The sequence below is a fragment of the Mesoplodon bidens genome, assembly GCF_964165515.1.
Source record: "Mesoplodon bidens genome assembly, chromosome: 2".
Classification (NCBI taxonomy): domain Eukaryota; kingdom Metazoa; phylum Chordata; class Mammalia; order Artiodactyla; family Ziphiidae; genus Mesoplodon; species Mesoplodon bidens.
The window spans coordinates 173,763,748-173,789,225 of NC_138177.1; the positions used below are offsets into that span (position 1 = coordinate 173,763,748).

Here is a 25,478-nt window from a genome sequence, read left to right on the forward strand (position 1 = left end):
AGGACCTCCAGGACTCAGCAGGTCCCCAGGTTGGTTTCTACCTGTTTCACCCAGTATTTCTGGTCCTGCCCTTCTCCAATGAGCCAAAGCTGGGCCAGAGATGCCAGCTTTATCTGGTCTTGGTCTTAGCCAAACCCAGGCAAGACAGCAAACCTGTCATATGAACACTGACACATATCTCATCAGTATCTGCTCCACGCCCAGAATAAGGGTCTGGATTATTCACAATCCCCATGGGGCACCAGAGGTGGGTTCTGCAGGCCCAAGGCCAGGGAGGCTGGCCTGAGAGCAGCTCCCAGCTCCAGCTTCAGGGCTGGGATGGAGTGGGGGTATCTGAGGGGTATCCAAGGCCCCACGGCTGGGTCATGGGCCAGGCTGACGATTCCAGACCCAGCCACATGCAGCCCAGATGAAAGGTGTGTGGTCCTGAGAGCCCCCCTTGCTGCCCTGGCCACCTCTGGAGGACACCATAGGAAGGGGAGGCACCAGGCCAAGGTCTCTCCCAGAGGCCTCCCTGGCCAAAGCCAAACCAAAGGCCAGAGGGTGGGCTCCCATGGACAGAGTGACCCAGACTCCCCTACCCGGCTGGCTGTGGCAGCCTCCCAGACAGCCTGCCGACGTCCACTCCATCCACCAGCCACAGTGCTAGGCCACTCCCAGCACTTCCCTCCACTTCCCATTAACCGAGACAAACCCAAGGCCCACAGGCTCCAGTCCATCTACTCCCGGACCCTGCCTGGTGCCGCTTCCCACTCCGGCTACTGTCCAGCAAGACAGCCTCCCCACCAGACCAACCACTCTCCTGCTTCCAGATCTCTGCACATACACTTCCCTTGGCGAGAACACTGCTCCCCCAACTCTTCACTGGCCTGGCCGCTTCTCCTTCTTCAGGTCTCACCTTCAGGATCTCACTCCTTAGAGAGGCCTTCACCAACCAGCCCACCCAACGCACAGGGGGTCAGGCTCTCACCCGACACCCTCTTCCTCCCCTTAGGACCCTCAGCACGATGTGTAATTGTAAGCTTCCTGCCTGTTCATTTGACTCATGTATAAATTTAACTTGTCTCCCTCTATAAACTGTGAGGGTGGGCTCACATCTGGTTTGCTGGCCACCATATCCATGGTGCACAGTAGGTGCTCAGTAAATATTTGGGGGACAAATGTTTGCAAGGTGGGACAGCTAGTGGAGCACCTCAACCTCCTCCTCTAGGCAAGACAGTACCCGGCCAGCCCTGGAGGGAGGAGACTTAGGTTCAGGTCTCGGCTCACCTGTGGGACTCTAGGCAGTCCCTTCCCACCCAGAAGATGAGGGTGTGGCATCTGATGGTCCCCAATGGCTCTTTTGGTTGTGACAAACCACCAGACTCCAATCCCAGGCTGAAAGCCAATGGTTAGAGCCCATCCCCCTATGGGTTGAATTGTGTCCCCCAAAATTCAGTCATTGAAGTCTTAACCCCTAGCACCTCAGAACGTGACCTTGGTTGGCAATAGGGTTGGTGCAGTTGTAATTGGTTAAGATGAGGTAATATTGGAGGAGGGTGGGTCCCTAATCCAATATGACTGGGGTTCTTATTCCAAAGGGCTATTTGGACACAGGCTCACCCAAAGAGAACACCACATGAAGATGGGGGTTATGGGGCCACAAGCCAAAGAACTACCCAAAGCTGGGAGAGAGGCCTGGAACAGATCCTTCCCCAGTGCATTCCAAGGGAGCACGGCCCTGCCGACACCTTGATCTTGAACTTCCAGCCTCCAGAATGTGAGACAATAAATTACACTGTATAAACCACTCCGTTTGTGGTACTTCGTCATGGCAGCCCCAGCAAACCGATACACCCCCTCGCCTCCTCCCAACCCGGACGCCCAAACTGATGAGTCAGGAACCAAGACGGAAAGGGCTAGAGGCAGCCGAACTGGCGGCTGAGAAGCCAGCGCGGGCAGGGCAGGGCTCCCAGTCTCCCGTGGGAGCCAGAGGGTAAAAGTCCCCTGAGAACCCCTGATCTAAATCTCCAAAAATCTGAGCCCATATTGACATTCACACGCACAGTCTGTCTGGCGGTGAGAGGGATTTTTCCTCCTCCCTCTATCCCCTTTAATTAAAAACTATAAATGCCTTATTGAAAGCTAATTTAAAACACCAACACAGTGCCAAGTGGCAAAAAAAAAAAAAAAAAAAAAAAGCTCAGTACAAATATCCGTTTATAATCCTGCAACAGGCTATGATGACGCAGCAATTAGAGGTGCATGGGAGGGGGAGGGAGGCTGGGGCTTCGGCACATCAGCCACCTCTGGGGGTGCTGGGGGCAGCTCTCTGCTCTGCCCAGCCCTTGTCATTGGACTGAGAGCTGAATGAGTCACAAGGGGACAGGGGACCACAGCACTCGTGTCCCTCCCCGAGTCTCAGCATCAGCATCCGTAAAGGGGAGGCAGTTCTCAAGGGTCGTGGTGAGAATTAAGATAATGCGCCTGCATAAGCATTTCACCCCATCCTGGCATACGGCAGCTCAAACGCTGTCAGCTTTGCCCTCCAGATGTTATTATCTGTGCCATCAATGACTTAATAAAATAATGGAGATTGAAATGCCTCACCCCACTGGGCACTCGCTGTGCCAGGTCCTATGCTTTGCCTTCACTGAACCTTTTACCCAACAGGTACCCATGAGCTGTGGGTGTTACAATTATTCCCATTTTACAGATGAGGAGACTGAGGCACAGAGGAGAAGCTGCTCACCCATGGACACATCTGTCATCAGGGCAGAGCGTGGACATGAAGCCAGATCTATCTGAGCCCAGAGACCCTGCTCTTATCCAGCAGAGTTTCCCACCAATGGGCTGAGCTGCCTGTGTGGTAGTGAGCACCCCGTTTCTGTGGGGATCAGGGATCTCCAATCTCCCCAGCACTTCGATTCCCTGATTTTTTTCTGAGCTGCCTCCTTGGCCTGCCTCCCATAGACGCTCTGGTACAGCATGTGGCTCTCAGTCAGGGCCCAGGGCTGCCCCCATCGCCCCCAGCCCCCCATCCTTACCGCTGGTCCCGGGGTATGCGGCGAGGGTCCCATCCTGCAGGCCGGCAAACAGGTGGAAGGGGCTGTGTTGCAGGCAGAGCACGGGCTGCAGGCCTGGGCTCCTGCAGGTCGCCAGGCACTGGGTGCCCGTGTCCACGCTGCTGTAAACCAGGATGCTGTGGGGAGAGGTTGAGTGACTCACTTAGCCCCCCAGGTGCCCACTCCCCACGTGCCCTCCTGGTGAGAGGCTCCGAGCCCCCGCAACCAAGCTCAGCCAGCCTCCCTGCTGTGTGAACAGGCCGATGCTCGGACTTTTCCATGGGTGGCCTTTAGAGGATGGTGCCCGTGGAAAACAGGGGGCTCTGGATGCAGCACAATAGAGGGGCTAAGAGAACAGTTTTCAGGGTCACACAGACCCGAGGGTGAATTCAGACGTGCCCCATCCAGCTGACTGAGCTGGACTGCTGAGCCTCAGCCCTCTCCAAAAAACGGGGCCGTGATGCCTACCTCACGGCCATAAAAAGGAATGACGCACCGACATGTGCTACATGGGTGAACCTTGAAAATGTTATGGGGAGCGAGAGAAGTCAGGCACAAAAGGCCACACACTGTGTGACTCCATTTGCCTGAAATGTGCAGAAGAGACAAATACAGAGCAATGGGAAGTGGACTAGTGGTTCCCAGGGATTGGGGCAGGGAATGGGAGGTGATACAGGGTTTCTTTTGGGGGTGGTGAGAATGTTCTAGAACTATGTAGTGGTGATTGTTGCCCATCATGAATGTACTGGAAGCCACTGAATTATATGATTTTAAATGGTTAAAGTGGTGAATTTTATGTTGTTTGAATTTGATCTCATTAAAAGCAAAGAGTGTTCACCAGACCCCTGGGTTCCGTCGACCCAGACCAGGACATCACAGAGCCTCTAGTGTCTCCAAGTTGGTTCTATGTATGTTAGCTTTTAGCTCCTCCCCCAGCTGCTTGTGTGGGAAACACTTCATAGTGGGGCTACTGTGAGGCTCACAGCCCCTGGCCCAGGGAGCAGCACACAGTAGGTGCTCAGGAAACATCCTCTCTCCCCGCTTCCCCTGACTCTAGGACAGGCATGAAAAGCTTGGAGCTATGAGGAGGACGTGGGGGTGCAGCCCATCTCAGGATCTTGTTCATCACCATCTTCACCTTCCTTTTAAGTGGGATGAATATTCATCCTCCATCCACACGGCTGGACCCTCCAGCAGGCTAAACTCTGGCGGGAGTGCCCCTTGCTGCAAGGAAGTATTGCTGACTCACCAGCTCCGGGAGGGTCTTACTGGGGGAGCCCCCTCTGCCAGCAGGTCTCATAACCTGGGAACACCCAGGCTGCCTACCCACCCTGCAAAGCTAACTGAGGCCACAGCTGGGTGGATGCTGTCAATGACAGAGAAGGGACCTGAAGGCTTCACATGTCCCATGTCCTAGTGGACTCCTACAGCGGCCCTGCATGGAAGGATGCTAACACCCAGTTTACAGACAAGAAACTGAGGCTCAGAGCGGTTAAATGGCATGAGGAAATAGCAGATCCAAACCCAGCTCTGGCTGACACTGGAGTCAGCGTTGCCCTCGGTACCACACTACCCGGAAGAGAGCCAGCTTGCACGAAGCAGCCACTGAAGGGTCCTGACACTGGGCACCCCTGGCTCCCCCTCTCTGCTCTCAACCAGGGGTGGAGAATGTTGGTGGGTGACAAGCCAAAGCTACACGGACAGCCTCCGATGCACCTGCCCAGCCCTGCCCCAGGCTGTTCCCAGCCCCTCCTCCCCAGGCCCCTAACCTGCCATCCTGGAGCCCGAGGCAGACGGTGGGATGCACTCCAGCCGAGGCGTCAGCAGCCGAGCACTTCTTGTCTCCGTCTCTGCTCTCCCCCTCCTCCGGCTCCGGAATGTACTCCATGCAGAGCACAGGGGCCACCAGCGGGAAGGACTTGACGGTGCGGGGCGCGGGCCGGTTCAGGGAGAAGATCTCGACATGGCCCCCTGCACCCTCCTGCCCGCCCCCGACCTGGGGCAGAGACCCAGAGAGGCCATCAGGGGAGAACCATGAGAGCAGAGGCAGAGCTCAGCCCTGCCTCCCAGGGACCCGGCCCGAACTTCTACTTGCCACTGGGGTTAGGTATCAAGAGAAATGTCCGCCCTCCTGCCCACACATATCCTGCTGTCACTGAAGGTCGCTGGGTCCCAGCTGCCATGGCAACAAGTTAGATTCAGGGCCCAAAGGAAATCAGGTAAAGAACTAAGGTGGACTAGATACCCGGTCAGCTTTCTATTTCCTTATCTCCAGGGTGAATTTCAACCAACAAATAGTGAGCATACACTCTGCTCTTTAAAATGTCCTTCTCTGTGCTGTTCACTCTTTTACCTCTGTGTCTAGCACATGGCAGGCACTCATTATATACTTGCTGAGTGGATGGATGGATGGATGGATGGATGGATGGATGGATGGATGGAAGGATGGATGAATGGATGGACAGATGATTATAAGGATGGATGGATGGATGGATGGATGGATGGATGGATGGAAGGATAATGGATGGATGGATGGATGGATGGAAGGGTGGATGAATGGATGGACAGATAATTATAAGGATGGATGGATGGATGGATGGAAGGATAATGGATGGGTAGATGGATGGATGGATGGATGGATGGATGCATCATGTGCTAGACACTGAGGAAACAGTGAAGAACAAATCACCCTCAGAAGGGACATTTGGGCTGAACTCTGAAGGGTGAGCCAGAGTTTCCCTGATTAAGTACCTGGAGACAGGAATAAGCAAGAGGAAGTAGAGGATGACCAGAGGGGTGGTGAGGCTGGAACCTCAGAGAATCTATGGGAGGCCACCATCTGCACACCAGGAGCATGGGAGGTGCGGAACACCTATTTGAATCCAGGGAGGCTCTGCCAGGAACCCCAGGGGCAGAAGGGTGGGCTGGGATCTCCGTGAGAGATGGGCAGCCCTGCCCCCTGTCTCCTGGAGTGAAGACCCTGCCATCCAGATACTTCACACAGCTTCCCGTTAATTTCCATCATGGCACCAAGGCCACTTCCAAGCTCACAAATAAGTGAGCTTATTTGTCCCTTGGTTTTCTGTTGTCCCTGGTGAGGTCACACCTGCCAACTCAGAGCACAGAGCCTGGCACAGAAGTTCCCAGGAAGACCTTGCTGGCTGAAGGTGCAGAAAATGGGGGCCACAGGCAGGCAGCTGTCTCCAGCACCCACCCTGGGTGCCACCCTCCCTGCTCATGCCCTGAGGCCAGAATCCCTGGCTGGGCCTGGGGGTTACTCACCCAGAGGTAGCCCTGTGGAAGGGAGGTGCTGACAGCCGAGAAGCCCAGCAGGGGACAGCTGACAGGGCTGTGGATCAGGGCCCCAAGCTGCAGAGACAGACAGCACACACAGGGTTAAGTGTCGAGGTGACTGAGATGCTGACATTTGACAGCAAGACCTTGGTCTGAACCACCCGAGGGGCTGTTAAACCTGCAGATTCCTGGGTCCCCTTCAGGCCCCGAGTGAGGCCTCTGAGGGTGGAGCCAGAAAAGGGGCAGGTTCCTCTCCAGGCAGCTCCTGTGCACTCGCACTGGACCATCTCTCTCCTAAAAACTTCTGGCCAAAAGGGGCCTGAATGAAACTCTGGGCCAGCAGAGGGCTTTTCAAGCCAGGCAACTTCCAGGTAAGATTTGTTGAAAACCACTAATGCCCACCCCCCATATTTTACAAACGGGGAAAATGAGGTCCACGGAAGACACGCAATTGCCCGAGGCCACGGGGACGGTAAGTGCATCCCCCAGGGAAGCACGATGGAGGGGGATCCTCAGGTCAACAGAGCCCCTCTGCAGACGACCCCTCCAGGACCAGAGGGCTGGGTCCGCGGTCTGGGGGCTCCGTCTGTAATGGACTGTCACTGAGAACCACCAGCCGCTTGTTCCTTGTGCATCTGCTGCCCCAAACCCCATGCCTGGTGGCTCTCTGGGGCCTGTTTCCTGAGCTAGATCTGCCCGTCTGCCTCTCCCTGTCCACATTGGCCAGGACAGCAATGTGAGGAGATGGCCTGGCCCTTTCATGGGCCTTGCTGGAAACTCCAGCCAGACTGAAGGAGAAGGAGGCTGAGTGGGGAGAGCTCCAAGGTGCCCCCAGGAGAAATGCAGCACCACTGGACCTTTTGACAGGCAGGTGCTGCCCTCTACTGGTCCTGAAGGCCCGGCTAATCCCAGCCCTGCTAGAATATTCTACTAAAGTCTCTAATGGCCATGGGTGAGGGGACCCAAAGAGGTCACCGCATCCAGCCCCCTCATTTAGGAGTTGGCAAACTTGAAGTTTGGTGGGTGGGGGGATGTGACTGGTTCAAGGTCACACAGCAAGTTAATGGCAGAGTCGGGGCTGGAATTCAGTTTCGAATCCCAGCCCAGTGCTCTTTCTGGTTGAACTCTACCCAGAGGCCAGACTGCCAGGCTGGAGACCTTGGCACTCTGGGATACAACTTATGCCAGGCCTCCTGGGCACCCTCAGGCCCCTGTTCCCCATCACTTTGCTTCTTGGGGGGCCACATCCAGCTGGGTGCCTGGCCCTTTCTGCCAGGCTGCTGCTCCTGTCCTCTCAGACGGGGAGGGGGCAACCGCAGCCCTGGCTCAGACGTTTCCATGGCAACTCCAGCGGGCCGGATGTCAGCCCAGTCAACAGAGCCTGGGTCCAAGACGATGGCAAAAACTCAAACGGCTCCTTGGAGGGGCAAGGCCCTGGACCCAGAAGTCCTGTCCATGCCAGGAAGCCAACTCCCCAAAATCGAGGTGCCCCATAAAGAGCAGAGGAGAGCACAGGCTGTAGAAAGGAGGCCAGCTTTGGATGCAGTCAGCGGGCTCCAGTCCCAGCTCGGCTGCTACCAGCTGGGTGACCCCACAAACCCGTTCTTCGTGGTCATGGGGACCTTGACATCTTGTCAGGATGGACTTGGGGGCTAGAGATGGTGGCCATGAAGCCCGGCAGCGGCCACTGCTTACAAGGACTTCCTGGGGGACGCGTGAGCACTCAATAAGCAGTAACACTGTCAGCAGAACAACAGGACAACACTATGGGGGAGGGGCTATTCCACACGAGCCGCTGTGACACACAGGAGACAAGGACCCCCGAACAGCAATTCCGGCGGATGGAGGGTGACAGCCGGGACAGAACCCACTTAGCTAGTGTACTGAGGCCTAGGAAAGCCTGCCGACAAGACCCTCTGCCGCTCTGGGATGCAGCCCCCAGGCCCCCAAGATGCTTGCGTGTTAAATCTCCCCAGAGTGAGCAGTACCCCCACCCCCTCCCCAAGGCCCTGTCCCCAGCCAGGCCTCTAACTGGACCTCAGCCCAAGGGAGAATGGGTTTGCCCTGAGCCCTCCCCTTCCCACCCCCCTTGCCCACCAGGGAGAGGCTTACACCTCGGATGGAGCCCAGGTTCAAGAAGAACCTTGCAACATCTGACAGTCAGGCTATCGGAAACCCCCCACAACAGACACCAGTGACTTTTCTTTCCTGGGGACCAAGATGTCCTCAAATATTTGCTTCCAGTTCTTGAACTCTGAAGGCAGGGCACACAGCAGACAATAAGCATTTGACAAGAATCGTGTCATTGAACCCTCACTATAACCCAATCAGGGAGGCACCACGGCCACCCCAGTTTACGCACTGAAGACACAGCTGTGACATCAAGAGCCGAAGTAGCATTCCTGATGTCACACAGCTGGGACATGCAGAGCTGGGATTCAAACCCACGGCAGGGCTTCCCTGGTGGCGCTGTGGTTGAGAGTCTGCCTGCTGGGAGGATCCCACATGCCGCGGAGAGGCTGGGCCGTGAGCCATGGCCGCTGAGCCTGCGCGTCTGGAGCCTGTGCTCCGCAGCGGGAGAGGCCACAACAGTGAGAGGCCCACACACCGCAAAAAAAAAAAAAAAAAAAAACCAGGGCAGGGTGGCTCCCGTGGGTGCTCTTGCCCTCCCCCAAGCAATTCCCTGATGAGTCTGAAGGCCACGGTGCAGCCCAGCGTGGGGACCAGCCATCCTCAGCACTTAGAGAGATGCTCTATCCTTCAGCCCCAGCATCCCTGTTCCCTTGAGGGAAAGAACCCAACACACACCCCCATCTGGCTGGCAGTACAAGAGGTCTGAGCTCATCTACACTGGGAGAGGGGCTGGGATAACAAGCCTTCCCGGGAGAACAGCCTCGGCTGCAGCTCTCGTTAGGCCAGCCGCAGAGCCCGAGTCCTGGGCCCCCAGGACTGGGCCTGGGAAGAGGCGTAGGCAGGGGCCCACACGCTCACATCTGTTCGCGGTAATTGGACAAGGCCCTGGCGCTCAAGGCCCTAATCCACCTGCTGCCACACGGATCTGATGGGCACATGTGTCTGGTCCGGGGTGGGAGGCAGGTGCAAGCAGAGGGCACGGTGTCTTGGGGCCCAGCAAACGGGGACTTGCAGGCTCTGATAAGTCCCTCGGGAGCTCCACAGGCCCGTCACTCGCGGGGATTCCCTCACAGCTCCCTTGGATCACTCGGGGTCGGGGCGGAGGGTGGTGCTCCTCAGGAGAGGTTGGGCAGCGGGCCGGGAGGAGGCTGAGGGTGCTTCCAGCCTACACGGCCCCAGCCCCATGAGCTTCACGTGAGGAGATTCTCAGGCCCAAGTCCCCCCAGGGAGAGGAGGCAGATGGCTGCCCGCTCAGGTGGGCGTTTCTTGCAGGGAGGCCCCAGAGGCTGCGGCCTGTCTGTGACCCCACCACCCCGTGTGGCCTGTCAGGACACAGGCCCGCGTCCTGTATTCCCCAGAGGCCCAAGGCCCCGGGGGAAGATGGGACAATCCATTCCCCACCCCAGAAGTCCTTTTCCATGGGATGCGGTAGGGCCAGGAGAGCCACAGACAGGGGGGACCTGAACTGTCCCCACCCCGAGGCCCACAGGCAACCCCCAGGAGGTAAGAGCCTCCCGTAATCAATAAATAAGGACTGAAGCCCTACAAAGGCCGGGAATGTTTGGTGAGGGGATGGCGCGGGGGCACATGCCAGCCAAGCCCCAGGGAGAGGCGGGAAGGAACAGGATCGGGCAGGGGTCAAGAACACCCTCCTTGCCCAGCGGGCAACTTATCACTCCTGAATCCCTTCTCTCAGCTGCAAGGACTAGCAGCCCCTCCTCTGAGGGCAGCTGCGGGGATCAGAGTTCATCGCTGGGAAGTGCCCAGAACGGAGCCTGGCACAGATGCCTCTGGGAAGGGCCCGACCCCAAGTTGTCAAGACTAAAGGACTTTAGGTCTTATCGCTGTTGCTGTTGTTGTTGTTATTACGGCCACTGTCTACTGAGCACCCGCTACCAGTCAAGCTCAGTGCTGGGAACCTGACCCAGCCTCTCCCACTGAATCCCTAAATCAGGCTGCGGAACAGGAAACAGCAGCCCACGCCGCTGACACCAGCTTTCGGGAGCGCAAGCGAAATACTCAGCTCATCCATCCTCTCCCTCACCCTCAGCCCCCGTCTCATCTCTCACCAGTTCAGCCATTCCTACCCCAGAGCACTGCCCCACTGTTTCCCCACCAGGGCCGGGACCAGGGTGAGGAGAGCGGGTCACTCATGCCAGGGGCACATCTTCGGGGGGCCCAACACTCAGAGATTTTAACACAATCAAGAAAATATTTTAACACAATTTGTTTACAATAAAAATGCAAAAAAAATCCACAGTGAACAATTACTAAGAGTTTAAATAAAGACAGGACCTGACAATGCCTCACCCTAACGCTGGCTCTTTATTTACCAAAAAAAAGCAGGCAAACCAAGGCCACAGTTCGCAGGTCTGATTTTTTTTTAAGTATTGTGTGAAAATATCAGTTATTTTGACCATGAGTGCCTCACTCGTCTCGCACTAGTCCACCCCGGCCTCCTCCCCGGCCTCCTCCCCGGCCTCCACCTGCACCAAGTCCCACCCCATCTCAGCAGGACCCCAGCGCCAAGCTCTGCTCCGGGCTCTTGGTCTCCAGTCCTGCTCCCTCCGTGTCCACGGTTCACTCCCACACAAAAGCCAGAAGGATCAGATGATCCTTCCAAAATATAAATCAGATCGTGCCAGTCCCCTGCTTGGAGCCATGCTTGGCTTTTCGTTGCCAAGAATGAAATCCAAACCTGACCCAGCCTGTGAGTCCGGTGTGGCCCAGCTCACCCACTATTGGGCCTTCCCTCCCAGCTCACCGAGTTACAGCCATGCCAGCTGCCCCAACTGCTCCTATCATGGGCTTCTGTGTCAGTCTGTCTTGTCTTGTCAATATTTGAAATATTCTCCCCCTGGGGCCTCCAGGGGTTGGATCCTCCTCGCCATTTGGGGCTCACTTTAAATGCCACCTCCTCTGAGAGGCCCTCTCTGACCGCCTAACTACATGGCTCCATCTCTGTATCTATTATATCGGATTTATTTTCTTTATAACACACAGCACTCTTTTCTATTTGCTTTTGTTTGCCGGGGCAGGGGGGTATTACCTGTCTCTCCTCTAGACTGAAAGTTACATGTAGGCAGGAACCTTGTATGTTTTGGTCACCACCATATTCCCAGTGCCTGGCACAGAGCCTGGCACACAGTAGGTCCTCAAAAATTATATGCAGAATGGATGAATGAATGAATGCATTGGCATCTCAAGGGTATTTTAGCTGTTTAGAGCCCCTATCTACAGCCCGGTTTGTCTCTTGGGGATTCACCTGGGCCTAGGTCCCCTCCCTGGAGCTCAGATGACTTCATCTCCTTGGGAGGGGGATGGGCAGTAACTACTCCAGGTGGAGGAGTGAGCTCAGCCGGGACATTGGGGACAGATGACACTGGAAGTGAACATCCTTGTGGTTACAACCTGGGGTGCTGGAGTCAGCAAGGTTCCAATTCCTACAACTCATCCTTACCGGCGGTGTTGTTTTTTTTTAGAAAAATCACGTCACCTGTCTGAGCCTTAGCTTCCTTACCTGTGAAACAGATCTAGAAACATCTATTCATGGGGTTCTTATAAATATTAAAACAAGACAGTGACAGCAAAGCACCAAGAGGCATGATGGCTGTGGAGCCAAAGCTGGCTGCCCCACGGCAGCATCATAAAGGGTGAAACCCGCAAAGTCTGGCACAGCCAGGTGGGCCTATTACAGTCTATCTTCTGAGCTGGAGTCACACCATCAACTGATGAGATCATTGCTATTTGTTAGCTCAAAATGATGGAATTTTCTGTTCAATGATCCACAGAGGGCATCTGCCCCCTTTTTTGGGGGGGAAAGCTGACTCAGAGAACAACAAAAAGGCTCGATCAACTCCATCAGCAAAAGGTCTAGAAGCTGACGCTGGAAGCCAGGCCTCCCCTGCTGTGGGCACCACCTGGAAACTCTGGTTGTCCCAGGAGCCACCTTCGTGGTGGGCTCAGCAAGACGCGTGCCACTCACCTGCAGGCGGAGGCCCCGGGAAGAGAAAGCGGGGATGCAGCAGGCCAGGACTGGGCACCAGAACGGGGCTCTGCTCTTCCTGTCCTCGTCCGGACACAGCCAGCCCGGCTGGTTCTCCTCCCCTGCGGCAAGAGGAAGGAGGTGGGAGGAGCTGGTCAGAGAGCGAGGACCAAGCGGACTGTGAGGGGCCCTGAAAGCCCGGGAAGCCACCGCGGGCCCCAGAGGCCTGGCCCGCATGACCCACGGACCCAGCCAGCCGCTCCCCCAGCCCCACGCCTGCCCAGTGAGATGAAATCCAGCCTCACTCCACGGTCACAGCCATGGGTCCCAGGCTGGGAGTCGGAAAACCTAAGGCTTCAGTCCCAGCTTGCCCACCTTCTCACTGAGCAACCTTGTGCAAATCCGCCCAACTCTCTGAGCCTCGATTTCTTCACCTATGAAATAGGGACGATGAAAATGCCTTCATCCTGCAGTTGCTGCGAGGATCCAGTGAAATAGCACATGTGACAGAGTTTCAAAAAGCATTAAGACACTGAGCGCAGTCCAGGACCCTGCTGCCTTGACCTTACCTTCTAGAGGTGGGAGGCGGCCAAAAACAAGTAGGCGGACAAGAGGTTTTTGGATTGTGACAGCGCAGCCATGACACTTTTATACCTGTGATGACGATGGTCAAGAGGAAGACTCTCCCTCCTACTCCCTTTAAGACCTACCCTGAAACCTAGAAGGTCACCTGCCTCCAGGTCCCCCAGTCCAGCTGGCATCGAAGCCCCTGGCAGCCTGTTAGAAGTGCACATGCTGGGCTTTCCTGGTGGCGCAGTGGTTAAGAATCCGCCTGCCAATGCAGGCGACACGGGTTGGAGCCCTGATCCGAGAAGATCCCACATGCCGTGGAGCTACTAAGCCCGTGCACCACAACCACTGAGCCTGTGCTCCAGAGCCCACGAGCCACAACTACTGAAACCCGCACGCCTAGAGCCCATGTTCCGCAACAAGCGAAGCCACCGCAACGAGAAGCCCGTGCACCGCAATGAAGAGTCGCGCCCACTCGCCGCAACTAGAGAAAGCCTGTGCACGGCAACAGACCCAATGCAGCCAATAAATAAATTTATAAATTAAAAAACAAAGGAAGTGCACATGCTCAGGCCCAAGCCAAGCCTGGACCCTGGACCCTCACCTGGAGACTGCTGCGCTCAAGAGCATCTGCTCAACCACATTCTCTGTGGAGTCTCCTTCACATGGGTCTGGGCTCCCTCACATGCCACCTCCAAGAAGTCCTCCCTGACCACCCTGGCTACAATGGCCCCCTTCCCTCAGAAACCACACTAAACACCCTGTCTTATTTCCCATACAGCTTTCACAAACAAAAAATCATGTTTTCTGTTTCCTTGCTTACAGACTGTCTCTATATGTCTCTAGAATGTAAGTTCAAAGCAGCAGGGATCTGGGTTGTCTTGTCCGCCACTATCTCTCTGGCACCCAGCATGCTGCCCGCACATAGTGAGTGCTCAGTGAACATGGGTTGAAAGAATGAATGAGTGAGCAAGTGAGTAAACCGTCATCTCTCCTGAGGAATTCTCCCTGCTAAGGAGCCCATATTCTTTATACTCCAACTGATGGCTGCCCTCCAGGGATCCCATGACGGCAGGGGCAGGGCGCAGCTCAGACACGCCCAGTATGTGTCCAGGCGTCAGGCACACTCTGAGTGCTTCACATATGCTCCCTGGCTAGTTTTCACAATAACCAAGCACAGTCAGAATAACAATGTTCACCTTACAGATGGTGAGACTGACAACTAAGTGAGTTGACCAAGTCACGTGCACGGCTGGGTGGCAGAGTCCACATGCGGACCTAGGTCTGTCTGACTGACAGGCTGAGTTCTTTGCACTAAACCCAGGCAATCTTCCAGCAATCAGACCCCCAGTGACACCCCTGGGCATGAATGACCCTGGACATGGTGACACTAGACAATGAGGAGGTACTCTGCCCCGAAGAGCCAGAGGCACTGGACAGGGCACCCCAGGTGAGAGAGGCCACTTAACGCAATGACATCAAGATGAGGGGTGCCTAGAGCTTTGCAGATGGGAGCAGAGGTCACCAACCAAAGGGTCCAACAGCAGCCTTCCCCCCCCCACCACCACACACATCTACTCAGCTACAAGGAGGGAGGGTCAGCTCAGCCCAAGGGTGCCCTGCGGCCACATGGGGACCTCCTGACCAGTCTTTCTGTGCGCACTACTGCCCCCTACAGTTGGTCCTCCCCACAGCAGCCAGAGCCATCCTGCTAAACTTCCCCTGGACCTCATTGTTCCCCTGCTTAAAAATACCTACTGAGTCCCGGACCAGTTGGAATAAAATCCAAACTCTTCCACAAGAGCTGCAAGGACGCTCCTTCCCTCTCAGCCTCATCCCTCGGCTGCAGGCCCCACCGTGCTCCGCTTTCCTCAGCAGCTTAAACGGGACGAGCCCGGAAAGCTCCCTCTGCCTGGAAGGTGCACTCAGCTCTCTCCAGGGCTGGCTCTGCTTCTCTGCGAGGCTTAGGTTACGTCTCCGCCTTCTCGGAAAGGCCTTAACTGACCATCATCCCATCTCCCACCTCCATCACTTTCTGTCTCAGCCCCTACTGGTGTGTGTAATGGCCCTGACCACAATTTCCAGCTCTTTTACTGGCTTGGCTCTTTTATCCTCTGTGTGTGTGCGCGCGTGCACGAGTGCACGTGTATATGTGCGTGCATGAGTGTGCACACGCGAGTGCTTCATTGTGCTTGTGTGCCCAGAGGCTCCCCTACAACGCCCGTGTTCCATGACGGCTGAAACCTTCCACACCGTCTCCTTCTGTACCCTCCAAACCCCTCACGTGGCGCTGGACACACAGCAGACCATCAACACCCTTGTGTGGCAGGAACAAAGTCTCTTCCTGGAGCCTCATTTTCCAGATTTGTCAAATTGGGATGACGGCCACCAGGAGCAGTCACCACCCCCAACCCCCAGCCAGCACAGAGCAACACTGGAGAAATATGGTCAACTGGGGGTGGGGGGAAGAGGAGGAACCAATCCAAGGGTACGAAGCTTTGTTTTTACAAGGTGAGTAAATCCTAGAGATTATCTGTACAGCCTATAGCTAACAATTCTGTATGACGTGCTTAAAGATTGGCTAAGAGGGGCTTCCCTGGTGGCGCAGTGGTTGAGAGTCCGCCTGCCGATGCAGGGGACACGGGTTCGTGCCCTGGTCCGGGAGGATCCCACATGCCGCGGAGCGGCTGGGCCCGTGAGCCATGGCCGCTGAGCCTGCGCGTCCGGAGCCTGTGCTCCGCAACGGGAGAAGCCACAACAGTGAGAGGCCCGCGTACCGCAAAAAAAAAAAAAAAAAGAGTGGCTAAGAGGATAGATCTTATGTTAAGCGTGCTTATCACACACACACAAAATAACAATAATAAGGAAGAGGGCAGGAGGGAACTTTTCAGAGGGTGGGTTTGTTTATGGCGTAGACTGTGGCGATGGAGTTCACAGGGGTATGCTTACCTCCAAACCCATCAAGTTGTATGCTTGAAATATGGATAGCTCTTTGTATGTCAATCACACCGCAATAAAGGGCTTTAAAAATGCCGTTGCCGCCAGAGAAAGGTGATGTCTGCGTGTAGGTCACAGCAGAGAGGAGCCGGAATGCGGGGGCAGGTGAGGAGGCTCTTTGAGAAGATGAAGACATCCGCAAATGTCAGGAATTATTATGTGAACAGCTGGCTCCGATAGAGGCTCCGGTGCCTGCCCCACCCCCTCAAGCAGTGGAGGCGCTGGGAGGGGAGCTCACTCCCTAAACGGGCCAGAGGCGTCCCCGGTGTCAGGCCCTCTGCCCCACTGAGCCCTGGAGACAGAGTCGCATGAAACCCGGTTCCCGCCACCGAGGAGAAGAGGCCATCAAGGAAACAACAACGATGGCCCAGGATGGGCATCACTGAAACAGAACGGCTATGCGCGCCTCACTTCACAGTTTACACAGCTCTGTCCCGCACGTCATCCCACAGCCACCAGGGGAAGTCGGAGTTCCCATCCCCATCTACACTGGGGAAACGGAGGTCAGGGAGTCAAAGACAGGGTCCAGGAGCCAAGCAACTAACCTCTGGGGCACATTGCACAGCGCCCGCGGCCAGGCCGTGACAGCCGAGACAAGCCCGCCCGCCCTGGGGGACACCACCTCTCCTTGGCAGGAGCTCACATGTGAGCTCACATCACAGCCACCGCGCTGCCTCTTGGACAAGCCTCCGGGCAGTGAACAAAGATGATCGAGATTGGAGAGTCTGGCCCTGCGCTCAAGGAGCTTACGGTCACGCAGACCCTCGCCTCCCCAGGGGCAGGAGCCCGAGAGAGCAGGCAAGCCCACCTGCTCGCCTGGAGCTCAGCGGGTGGACATAAGCCCCCATGCCCACCCACCACCACGTCGCCCCGAGCTCATCCCTCTCCTCCCACCACGCACCCACAGCCCATCAAGTCCTGGCAACTTATCACTATACGTTCCTTTAATGATCTGACCTTCTCGTCTCAGATGGTGCCTTCCCTGCCTGCGACTGGGAACTGTTAAAAGAAACTGGAGGTGTTGTTCCCCATCTGCCACTACCATTGTTCCCGTCACAAAACCGGAGCGGCTGAGACCAAATTAGAAGGCTGTTACCACTGGAAACTGAAAGCCCGCTCGGGATAAGTGACATTAAGAACAGGCACCAAGGGCAAAGCTGCGATTTCCAACTGACGATAAGTGGGGGCTTATTTAGCCTCCGGCTCTGTTTGCCGGCGCCCACCAAACTCGAGAGCACTCCAGGGGGGCAGTGGGAGCAGCTCCAGGGCCGGAGCCCACGTCCCCGCTCGCTCCCCCCACCCCCTGAGCCCTCAGGACCACCTGCCGGCCACAGGAAGCCGACTCTGCCAGAAGGGCCCTGGGGGGTACAGAGCGGGACCCCTAACCTCTCCTAGCCTGTGGCCTCGTCTGGAAAATGGGGGGAATAATTCCAACCACTTGGAGTTGTTGTGAGCACTGGAAAGATTATATTTAATACCTAGTGTATACCAGACACTCAAGAAATAGTACCCATTATGACCACTGGCCTCAGTGTTAAAAAGCTGCCTATTACTATGCCTGAGGTCAGACCACCCACCGCCATTGGGCTGAGCCCACCACCTGCGCTGGCCCTGCCCTGCTTCTCTAGCCCCACCTGCGTCCCAGCACCATGCCCTTCCTGTCACTTCTGCCCCAGCGGACAGTTTGGACTGCACTTCTCTTCCTTCTTAAATCCAAGGCCCCTCTCACACCTCCCAGCACCACGGAGATGCTACTGGCCATGGCCACAGACATCAGGGCTGCTGGGACCTCAGCATGCATCTTATCCTGCAGAGAGAGACACCGGGGTCCAGGGAGGCCAGACAGTGGCCATGATCACCCAGCTGGGGTAAAACCCAAGTCAGGCTCCTGGGCCAGTACCCTCGGTCCCCCTCCTGGAGGGCAGACCTACCACTTCCGGCCAAGGGCTTGGGCGGGTCCCTGGCTCTGGGACGGTTGAGGGCTAATGGAGATGAGAGATGAGGGTTAGAACATGCTCAGCACACAGCCTGGGCCATGCTCAGGACTCCGTAACCAGATCTGGAAACCAGGCTGGAAAACTAACCAAGTCACAGGCAGTGGGGAGAGCCTGCCAGGCCACGCCCAGCGAGGACCTGTCCCTGGGAGCGTGGGATTAGCCTGGGGCCTGCCCAGCCCAGGTCCTCCAGGGGTGGGAACCAGGAGGGCCATGGAGGGAGAGGCTGCAGGGGTCCCTGGGCCAGGGATGCAGAACTTAGAGCTGTAAGGGTTGGGGGGGGACACAGGAAGGGAGAGCTGGAAGCCCCAAATCTCCCCTTTCCCCACTGCCACCCCTGGAGCCTCCTATCTGCATCTCTTTTCTGGAGCCTTAATGAACAGAGACTAATTGGCAGAGAGAGGGGGAGGACATCCTGGCACATGACTAAATGTCATGCGACCCCAGGCCAGTCACTTCCCCACTGTAAGAGGCAGACACCCCTTTCCTAGGAGCTTCTCCGGTGTGCCAGGCGCCTTCCAGGCACCATCTCCCCGTATGCTCACATGATACCCTATGAATATCCCCATTTTCTGATGGAGAATCCAAGGCATGCAGAGGTGAAATCGTTTGCCCAAGATCACGGAGCTAACAAGCAGCAGAACCGGGAATTGAACCCACGTTGTCTGGCCCCATTTCACGCGGTGCTAAGATCCCGAAATGCAACAGGGAAAAGGCCCGTGGAACTCTAGGCCAAGTTACTGAGGAAGCCTGCCTTTCTCAGGCCGCACAGCACAGCAGTGGCCACACTGGGATGTAAACTGGGTCCCCAGATTCCCCAGGACCCCTGCCCTTCCAAGGGACAGAACTGCCCCCACCATCTCGGATCCCAGGCACCCCCAACTCCAGCCCTCTCTTTCCCAATCTTCAGTGGATTATGATCTCAGCACGCTGGAGTCAGGGAGAGAGAAAGATGCAGAAAAAAAAAATTAAAGGAATAACATCCTTTGTGAATAAATGTTTTTAACGGTTCTATTTCTAACGGGCCTATTTCTAACGGGCTTATATTGTTTTCCTCGGCACCAGGCAATGAAGATTAAAAAAACTGGCAAAATAGAAGAAACAGATTATTCAAGCCCCAGGGGAATCCAGGCATTCAGAATGGATTTCAAATGACTCTCTTTCCTTTAAAACTTTTGCTGCAGTGAAACCATGTGGAGATAAGACAGCCGAAGGTCTTCACAGGCTGCCAAGAACGGAGATGCTCACATCTGTCGGCTCCTCTCCCACCAACGCCAAGGCCCACTCGGCAAAGCATCTGGGCTTCAAACGGGAGATGCACCTGCCTTTAGCGGGTGTACAAACAGGGCTCAGGAGCTTGCCCTAGACGCACTGCTCCATGGGAAGGGGAGAGAGTGGAGCGGGTGGCCCGAGGCCCAGCAGGCAGGCCACCTTAACCTTTCCTCGGCTGGAATCTCCGAAGCCCTCTGCCAGGGCCGGGGCGGCCTCTGCCTAAAACCCTTCCTCCACCCTCCACAGGCCTCCTGGTCGCCCAGAAACATCCAGCAGAGGCCTGTGTGATGTCAACGCCAGATCCAAGAAGGGGCTGGCTGAGCAGAAGGCTCTGATGCCGGCTCCTCCAAAGCCACAACCTCTTCCCCGTTTCCCTCCCCAGTCTCCACATGCCTCTCTCCGAGTAGCTGCCAGAATGATCCACTTAATTAGAAATCAGTTCACGCCATTGTCCGGTTCTCTCAGCTCTGCAACCCACAGCCCCCATGCGTCAAGAAAGAGTTCCATGCACCTCACCCTGGCTTTCTGGAAAACCTGCTCCCCACTTCCACCTGTCTCCCCCCACACCCCACCATTCACCAACTCTGGCTACCTCAGGACCTTGGCACTTGCTGTTCCAAAGCCTGGATCACTTTACCCAGACCTCTGCACAGCTTCAGACATCACCTCCTCAGAGGCCCTCCTTGACAGCAGTCCCGGCCCCCAGGCTCGGTGCCAGTCACGCATCCGGTTCTACCCCCTCACAGCACCGACCCCTCCCGGTTGATTTGTTCCTCGTGTAAATCTCTGCCTGCCCCTCATAAACTGTAAGTTCCTTGAGAACAGCGACCTTTCTGTTTTTGTCATTGTTCTTTTCCCCTATGCCTGAAATGACTGTAGAGACTCAATAAATAGTTTTTTGGTTTTGTTTTTTTTTTTTTTGCGGTACACGGGCCTCTCACTGTTGCGGCCTCTCCCGTTGTGGAGCGCAGGCTCCGGACGCGCAGGCTCAGCGGCCATGGCTCACGGGCCCAGCCGCTCCGCGGCATGTGGGATCTTTCCGGACCGGGGCACGAACCCGTGTCCCCTGCATCGGCAGGTGGACTCTCAACCACTGCGCCACCAGGGAAGCCCAATAAATAGTTTTTTAATTGATGAAAGCCATTGACAAAGGTCCTGACTCCTTTCCAGAAATGTTTTAAAATCTATCGGAAATACGTATTTATCTAGATAAAGATCACGCCAGAAATAAAAACAAACAAAACCCCAGAAATCACTGCTATTGACTGGAATTGGCAAATGGGAATTCTAGTAGGTCACAGCAAATAATGGTCCCGATCGGCAAGAAACTAGGCCTTTTGTCAATTCAAAAAAAGCACAGAGTAATTATAATTTAATGAATGTGGTTTGGAAGACAGAAGCTCACCAACTTGAGGAAACAGAATTGACAGGGATTGAGAGTGGGCTCTGGGAGCCGACTGCCCAGGTTCTGAACTCCTCCCTGCTGTGTGACCTCAGGCAAGTCACTGCACCTCTCTGGGCCTCGGAATCCTCAGCTGTACAAAGGGATTCACAACAGACTTACCTCTTAGAGTTATTGTGAACGTGAAATGAAAGAAATGTGTGTAAAATGCTTAGAAAAATGCTTGCCACACAGGAAGCACTCTATAAATAGAAATACCCATTATTTATCTGTACTGTTATTAGGGGGTGCATAGGAGAAAAGAATTATAAAGAGGCCTTTGCTTGAGAATCAGTTTAGCCTAACCTGCATCATTCTTTATGTAACAGTTTTATTGAGATATAATTCAGCTACCATAAAACCCACCCCTTTAAAGAGTACATCTCACTGGTTTCTAGTATATTCGCAAACTTGGGCAACCATCACCACTATCTAATCTGCGAACATTTTCATCACTCTAACCAAAAAAAAAAACTTTAGTGGTGACTCTCCATTCCCTCCTCCTCCCAGGCCCCTGGCAACCACTAATTTACTTTCTGTCAACTCCCACCATTTTACAGATGGAGAAACTGAGGCTCAGAGAGGGGAAGTGACGTGTCCAAGGTCACGAAGCAGAGCCTCTGGCCCCAGTTGTTTCTCCGCTGCACCATCTCCCTCCACTCAGAAGCCTCCCTGCCCCCCAAGACTGGACGACGCTCTCTGACTCACATATACACTCCCCAGACCTTCCCTCTCCGCACTCCTGACCCCCGGGGCTTTACTCACGGAGTCCGATCTTGGCCAAGTGCAACCTGTTGACCCAGGAGATCTTGCTCAGGGGGTTGGGGGTGATGAAGACCACCATGAAGCTGATGGGGCGGCCGGACCTGCGGTGAGAGGGCAGGAGCATGAATGCTGGAACGGGGCCTGGCTCACCCGGGAGGTATGCAGCTCTTCCCCGCAACCACCAGCCCTGGAGATAGAGCGAGGTCTGTGCAGAGCATCAAAGCATGGCCAGAGAGGCCAGTGGCCTGGCAAAGCCTCAGTCCCCTGGGGAAGGACTCCCTCCACCCACCACAGCCCCGGGGAGGGGGCAGGTAACTCCCCCGAGCGACCAGGCTGCGGCCCCCAGCCCGGCCCAGGCACCCCGGCGTGGGTGCCTAGCAAGGCCATGGGGGGTCTGGCCCTCCGCAGGCTGCGACTCGAGAGGCCCTCCAGGGCCCCACCTGGTCAGGGTTCCACAGGCCTCGTCAGACACCTGCACACGCCTGACCCGGAGCCTCTGACTCGGGCCTGTTCCCAGCACCTGGCACAGGGCATTTGCTTGGTAAATGTCTCCTGAACGGACACATGAATGAATGAAAAAATGAATGAACGGCGGTATGTACAGGCTTGGGGTGGCCAGAGGTCACTGTTGTCACCACACTGTCATCTCACCTTAGAGCAGCGGAAGCCCCTTCATTGTTCTCCGGGGCCCATTTCCCCGCTGTGAGCCATCCCAGCCCCCCGGGAGGTGGGCAGGAAGGTGAGGAAGGGGCGCGGAGAAGGGGAGAGAGCCGCTCAGCAGGGCACTGTGAGCCACTGTGCGAGGGCACCCAGAAGGTTCCAGGCTGCTGACCCTCAGACTCCATCCAGTCCTGGGCCTTGCATCCTGGTTCCCGGACCTGCCTCCGACCACAGTGGCCCAATCTCCCCCTCCCTGCAGCCACTGTGCCTGTAACACTGTCCCCGCCCAACCAAGAGGTCAAAACCTGGGCTCTGAGCCCCTCACTGCGCCAGCCTAGGCTTCGGAGTCAGACTCCTCAGAACCCAGCTCTGCCACCTACTTCTGAGCCTCACCTTCCTCCTCTGTAGAGTGGGGATCAGACAGATCGCTTTCCCCATCTCTGCATCAATTCCACAAACATCAGCTGCAGGGCGACTGAGCATGAGCTTCCGTGGGAGCATTTGGGGGGAGGCTGGATCCATGAGAGGAGACCCGGGGCCTGGTCCCAGGGGACTGCACAGTCTACAATCAATGGCAGGGTGTCCCAGTAGCCTAACAGAGGACAGGCTCACCCCAGGTACAAATAGGTCATTTGTTCATTCATTCATTCACTTGACCACGAGCACCTGCTCTGTGTCAAATGCTTTGCCAGGCACGGCCCACGATGCGTGTATGCCCACGCCCACCCCCGTAGTGCTGGCAAGCAGGCTGGTCCTGACGCCCCTCTCCAAGGCCCCTCTTCCTCTCACTTGTCGGGTTTCCCGGGAAGCAGGAGCCTGAGGCGGCACTTGTTGGCCGAGTGGATCTCCTCCTCCTTCACCCGCATAAGCCTCTGCAGGGCCAGGCACCAGTCTTGAGCCACGGTCATGTTCAGGTTCTAGGGTCAAGGAGGCCAAGGAGGTCACCATACAGCCCTCTGGCTCCCCGAAAGCCACCCCAGATCCCACAGCAGTTGGGGACCCAAGGGGAGAGGAACCAGGGGTCAGCGCGGGAGCTCGACCTGGGCGGCTCACTCGGCCACAAGCGCTGGGGGGATGCCGACTCCCCGGGCTCCAGGCCTTGGTTCAGACCTCCCCCCTCCACGGCACCCTTCCTTTGAGAGGGACACACCCTCCCAGCCAGCTTCCTCTCCAGCCTGGGATGAGGCTCGGGAAGGAGCTGCAGGACAGAACAGACACTGAACAGAGAACGAAAAAAAAAAAAAAAAAATGCCCATAGCCAGGCCCTGCTCAACTCGAACCAGAGCTTCAACCCGAACCGGAGGCCGCCCACCAGACTTCCAGGTAGCGACAGGAGCTTCAGCCAGTACTGCTGCTAGTGGGAGCCCAGAGGCCATGGCGCATCGGGGAACCGGGCGGGAGAGGAGCCCACCCACACCTTCCTGCCGAGGCCGGTGCTGGGTACCTGGTAGGTGCCGTGCAGCGTGCTGACAAGGAGCGTGATCTGCTCCACCACAGCCAGGTCCTTCTGCAGGTCCTGCAGCTCCTGGAAGAGGCGCGGGGGCCCGAGGTACACCTTATCTGGGCAGAGAGAGACCCTACTCAGCCTCAGGGGTGGGGAAGGCACCACCAAGGGCCCAAGCATGTACTCACTGCAAAAAAGAAGAGCTGTCGCCCTGGAGATATGGCACTAGAGATACAGAAGGAAATGTTACCAGGCTCTCGTCGACTAGCGGGGACAAATCCAATCACGGGTAAAGTCTAGCGCCTAGGATCTGGGCCACTCTCAGTCTATACAAAGGGTCACAGGAGACCAGAAGACTGAGAACCAACTGTGCCCATGAGAGGCGAGGAGACTTCACAGGCCCAGGAGAGCGGTGGGCACTGCCAAAAAAGGAAAACCACAGGTGCAAAGGCACTGTGGCATAAGGAGGCCCAGGAAGAGTAAGTTGTTCAAAGATGTACTAAGAACCTACTACATGGCAGGTTCTAGTCTACATGTTGGAGAGACAGCTGCAACTGAGACAGACAGGGTCCCTGTTCTTGTGGAGCTTATGACCTGGTCAGGGTCAGGGAGGAGTCAGTTAACAACTGCAGATGGTGGGAGGTACTGGGGAGAAGGATATCGGGGTGATAGGACAGAGATGGGATGGGGGCTGCGGGTGCCCAGATCTCTGGTGATGATACAAATGCAGTGTCGGGGACGTGGAGGGAGGGCAGCAAGAGACAGAGCAGGAGGGCCCAGCAGGACTGGATGGGGAGGTCCCTGAATGCCAGGCTAGGGAACTGGGGCTGTGTCCTCTACACCATGGTTACTCAAGCTGAGATCTTACAGAATCCCAGGGAGGGGCGGAGGCATTTAATTTGGATTTTCATCGAGATGATTATCTAAAGATCAGATGCACATCCTCAGTCACCAGGATACAATGACTTTAAAGCCACATCCTGCTGCTCGGTATCAGGGCTTCCGTGGACTTTGGTACTACGTGATGGTCACCAGGTAATGAACACAGAGCGAGGTGGGCGTGGGCGGTAAGAGATACGCTCACACCAAACTCAGGGCAAAGAAGGGCTCTGCAGCGCCCCAAATGGAGTGAGCTGGTGGGAAATGGAGATCACCGTGAGGCACTTTGGGGTACAGGTGCAGAGAACTCAAAAGAACCTGCCCCATAAGAGGACCACATCTATGTTGAGAGCAATTTGGCGCCAGCAAAACAACATCATCCATCACATTACATTAATGCTGTTCATTTGAATTTTATGATTTTGTAGCATCACTTTTATTCCATTTGTGATTCTGTTTTGGTTTTACGGTTGTTCAAGGGATATAGGCATATGGAGTTTATTATACCTAGTCTTATACTTGCACATATTTGAATAACAATATAATAAAAAATCATTCAAGGCCAACTGCGGTTCAATAAGGATTTCTTTTTTCCTCTTTGAAGGGGGTCAGGCAGCCTCGTACTCTACTTTGAGAAATGTGGCCACAGATAAAACAGTGGCTGAAGGAGCACTCCCAGAGCAAGAGCCCGAATGGAGGGGGGAGAGTGAAGTGGAGCCAGGGCTAAAGGCACCTCTGAGGGGGGCAGATGGGCCAGGAGCCCCTCCCAGGGGGCTTCTGTGAACAGAGAGCCAGGAACACAAGACAGCCTCCCATGCCTCCCAGGCCCGGGGAGGGGGACACAGCCGCTGAAGTGGGTGCAGCTTTCTGAGGACGAGAGTGTGTGGTGAGTCCCTCCCTCAGAGCCACCTCCCAGGTCAGAGATGGACAGAGCTGGCCAGTGGGGAGGGGTGACAGCCAAGTGCCTTCCTGCTGGCCATGCAGTTACGTCCTTCGTTCA

General features: G+C 55.8%; 1 protein-coding gene across 4 annotated transcripts in view; it reads right to left on the reverse strand.

Annotated features, from left to right (window-relative positions):
• ARHGEF10L (Rho guanine nucleotide exchange factor 10 like) overlaps positions 1 to 25,478 on the reverse strand; it is a 146,528-nt gene that overhangs the window by 32,249 nt on the left and 88,801 nt on the right. For all 4 annotated transcript variants that reach the window (XM_081223481.1, XM_081223479.1, XM_081223480.1 and 1 more), the window contains 7 exons: positions 23,600 to 23,715; positions 22,945 to 23,072; positions 21,496 to 21,596; positions 12,457 to 12,578; positions 6,327 to 6,413; positions 4,814 to 5,040; positions 3,027 to 3,181 (listed from right to left, as the gene is read on the reverse strand). In XM_081223481.1, coding sequence (XP_081079607.1) covers positions 3,027 to 3,181; positions 4,814 to 5,040; positions 6,327 to 6,413; positions 12,457 to 12,578; positions 21,496 to 21,596; positions 22,945 to 23,072; positions 23,600 to 23,715 — 936 coding nt within the window. The remainder of the gene's footprint in view (positions 1 to 3,026; positions 3,182 to 4,813; positions 5,041 to 6,326; positions 6,414 to 12,456; positions 12,579 to 21,495; positions 21,597 to 22,944; positions 23,073 to 23,599; positions 23,716 to 25,478) is intronic.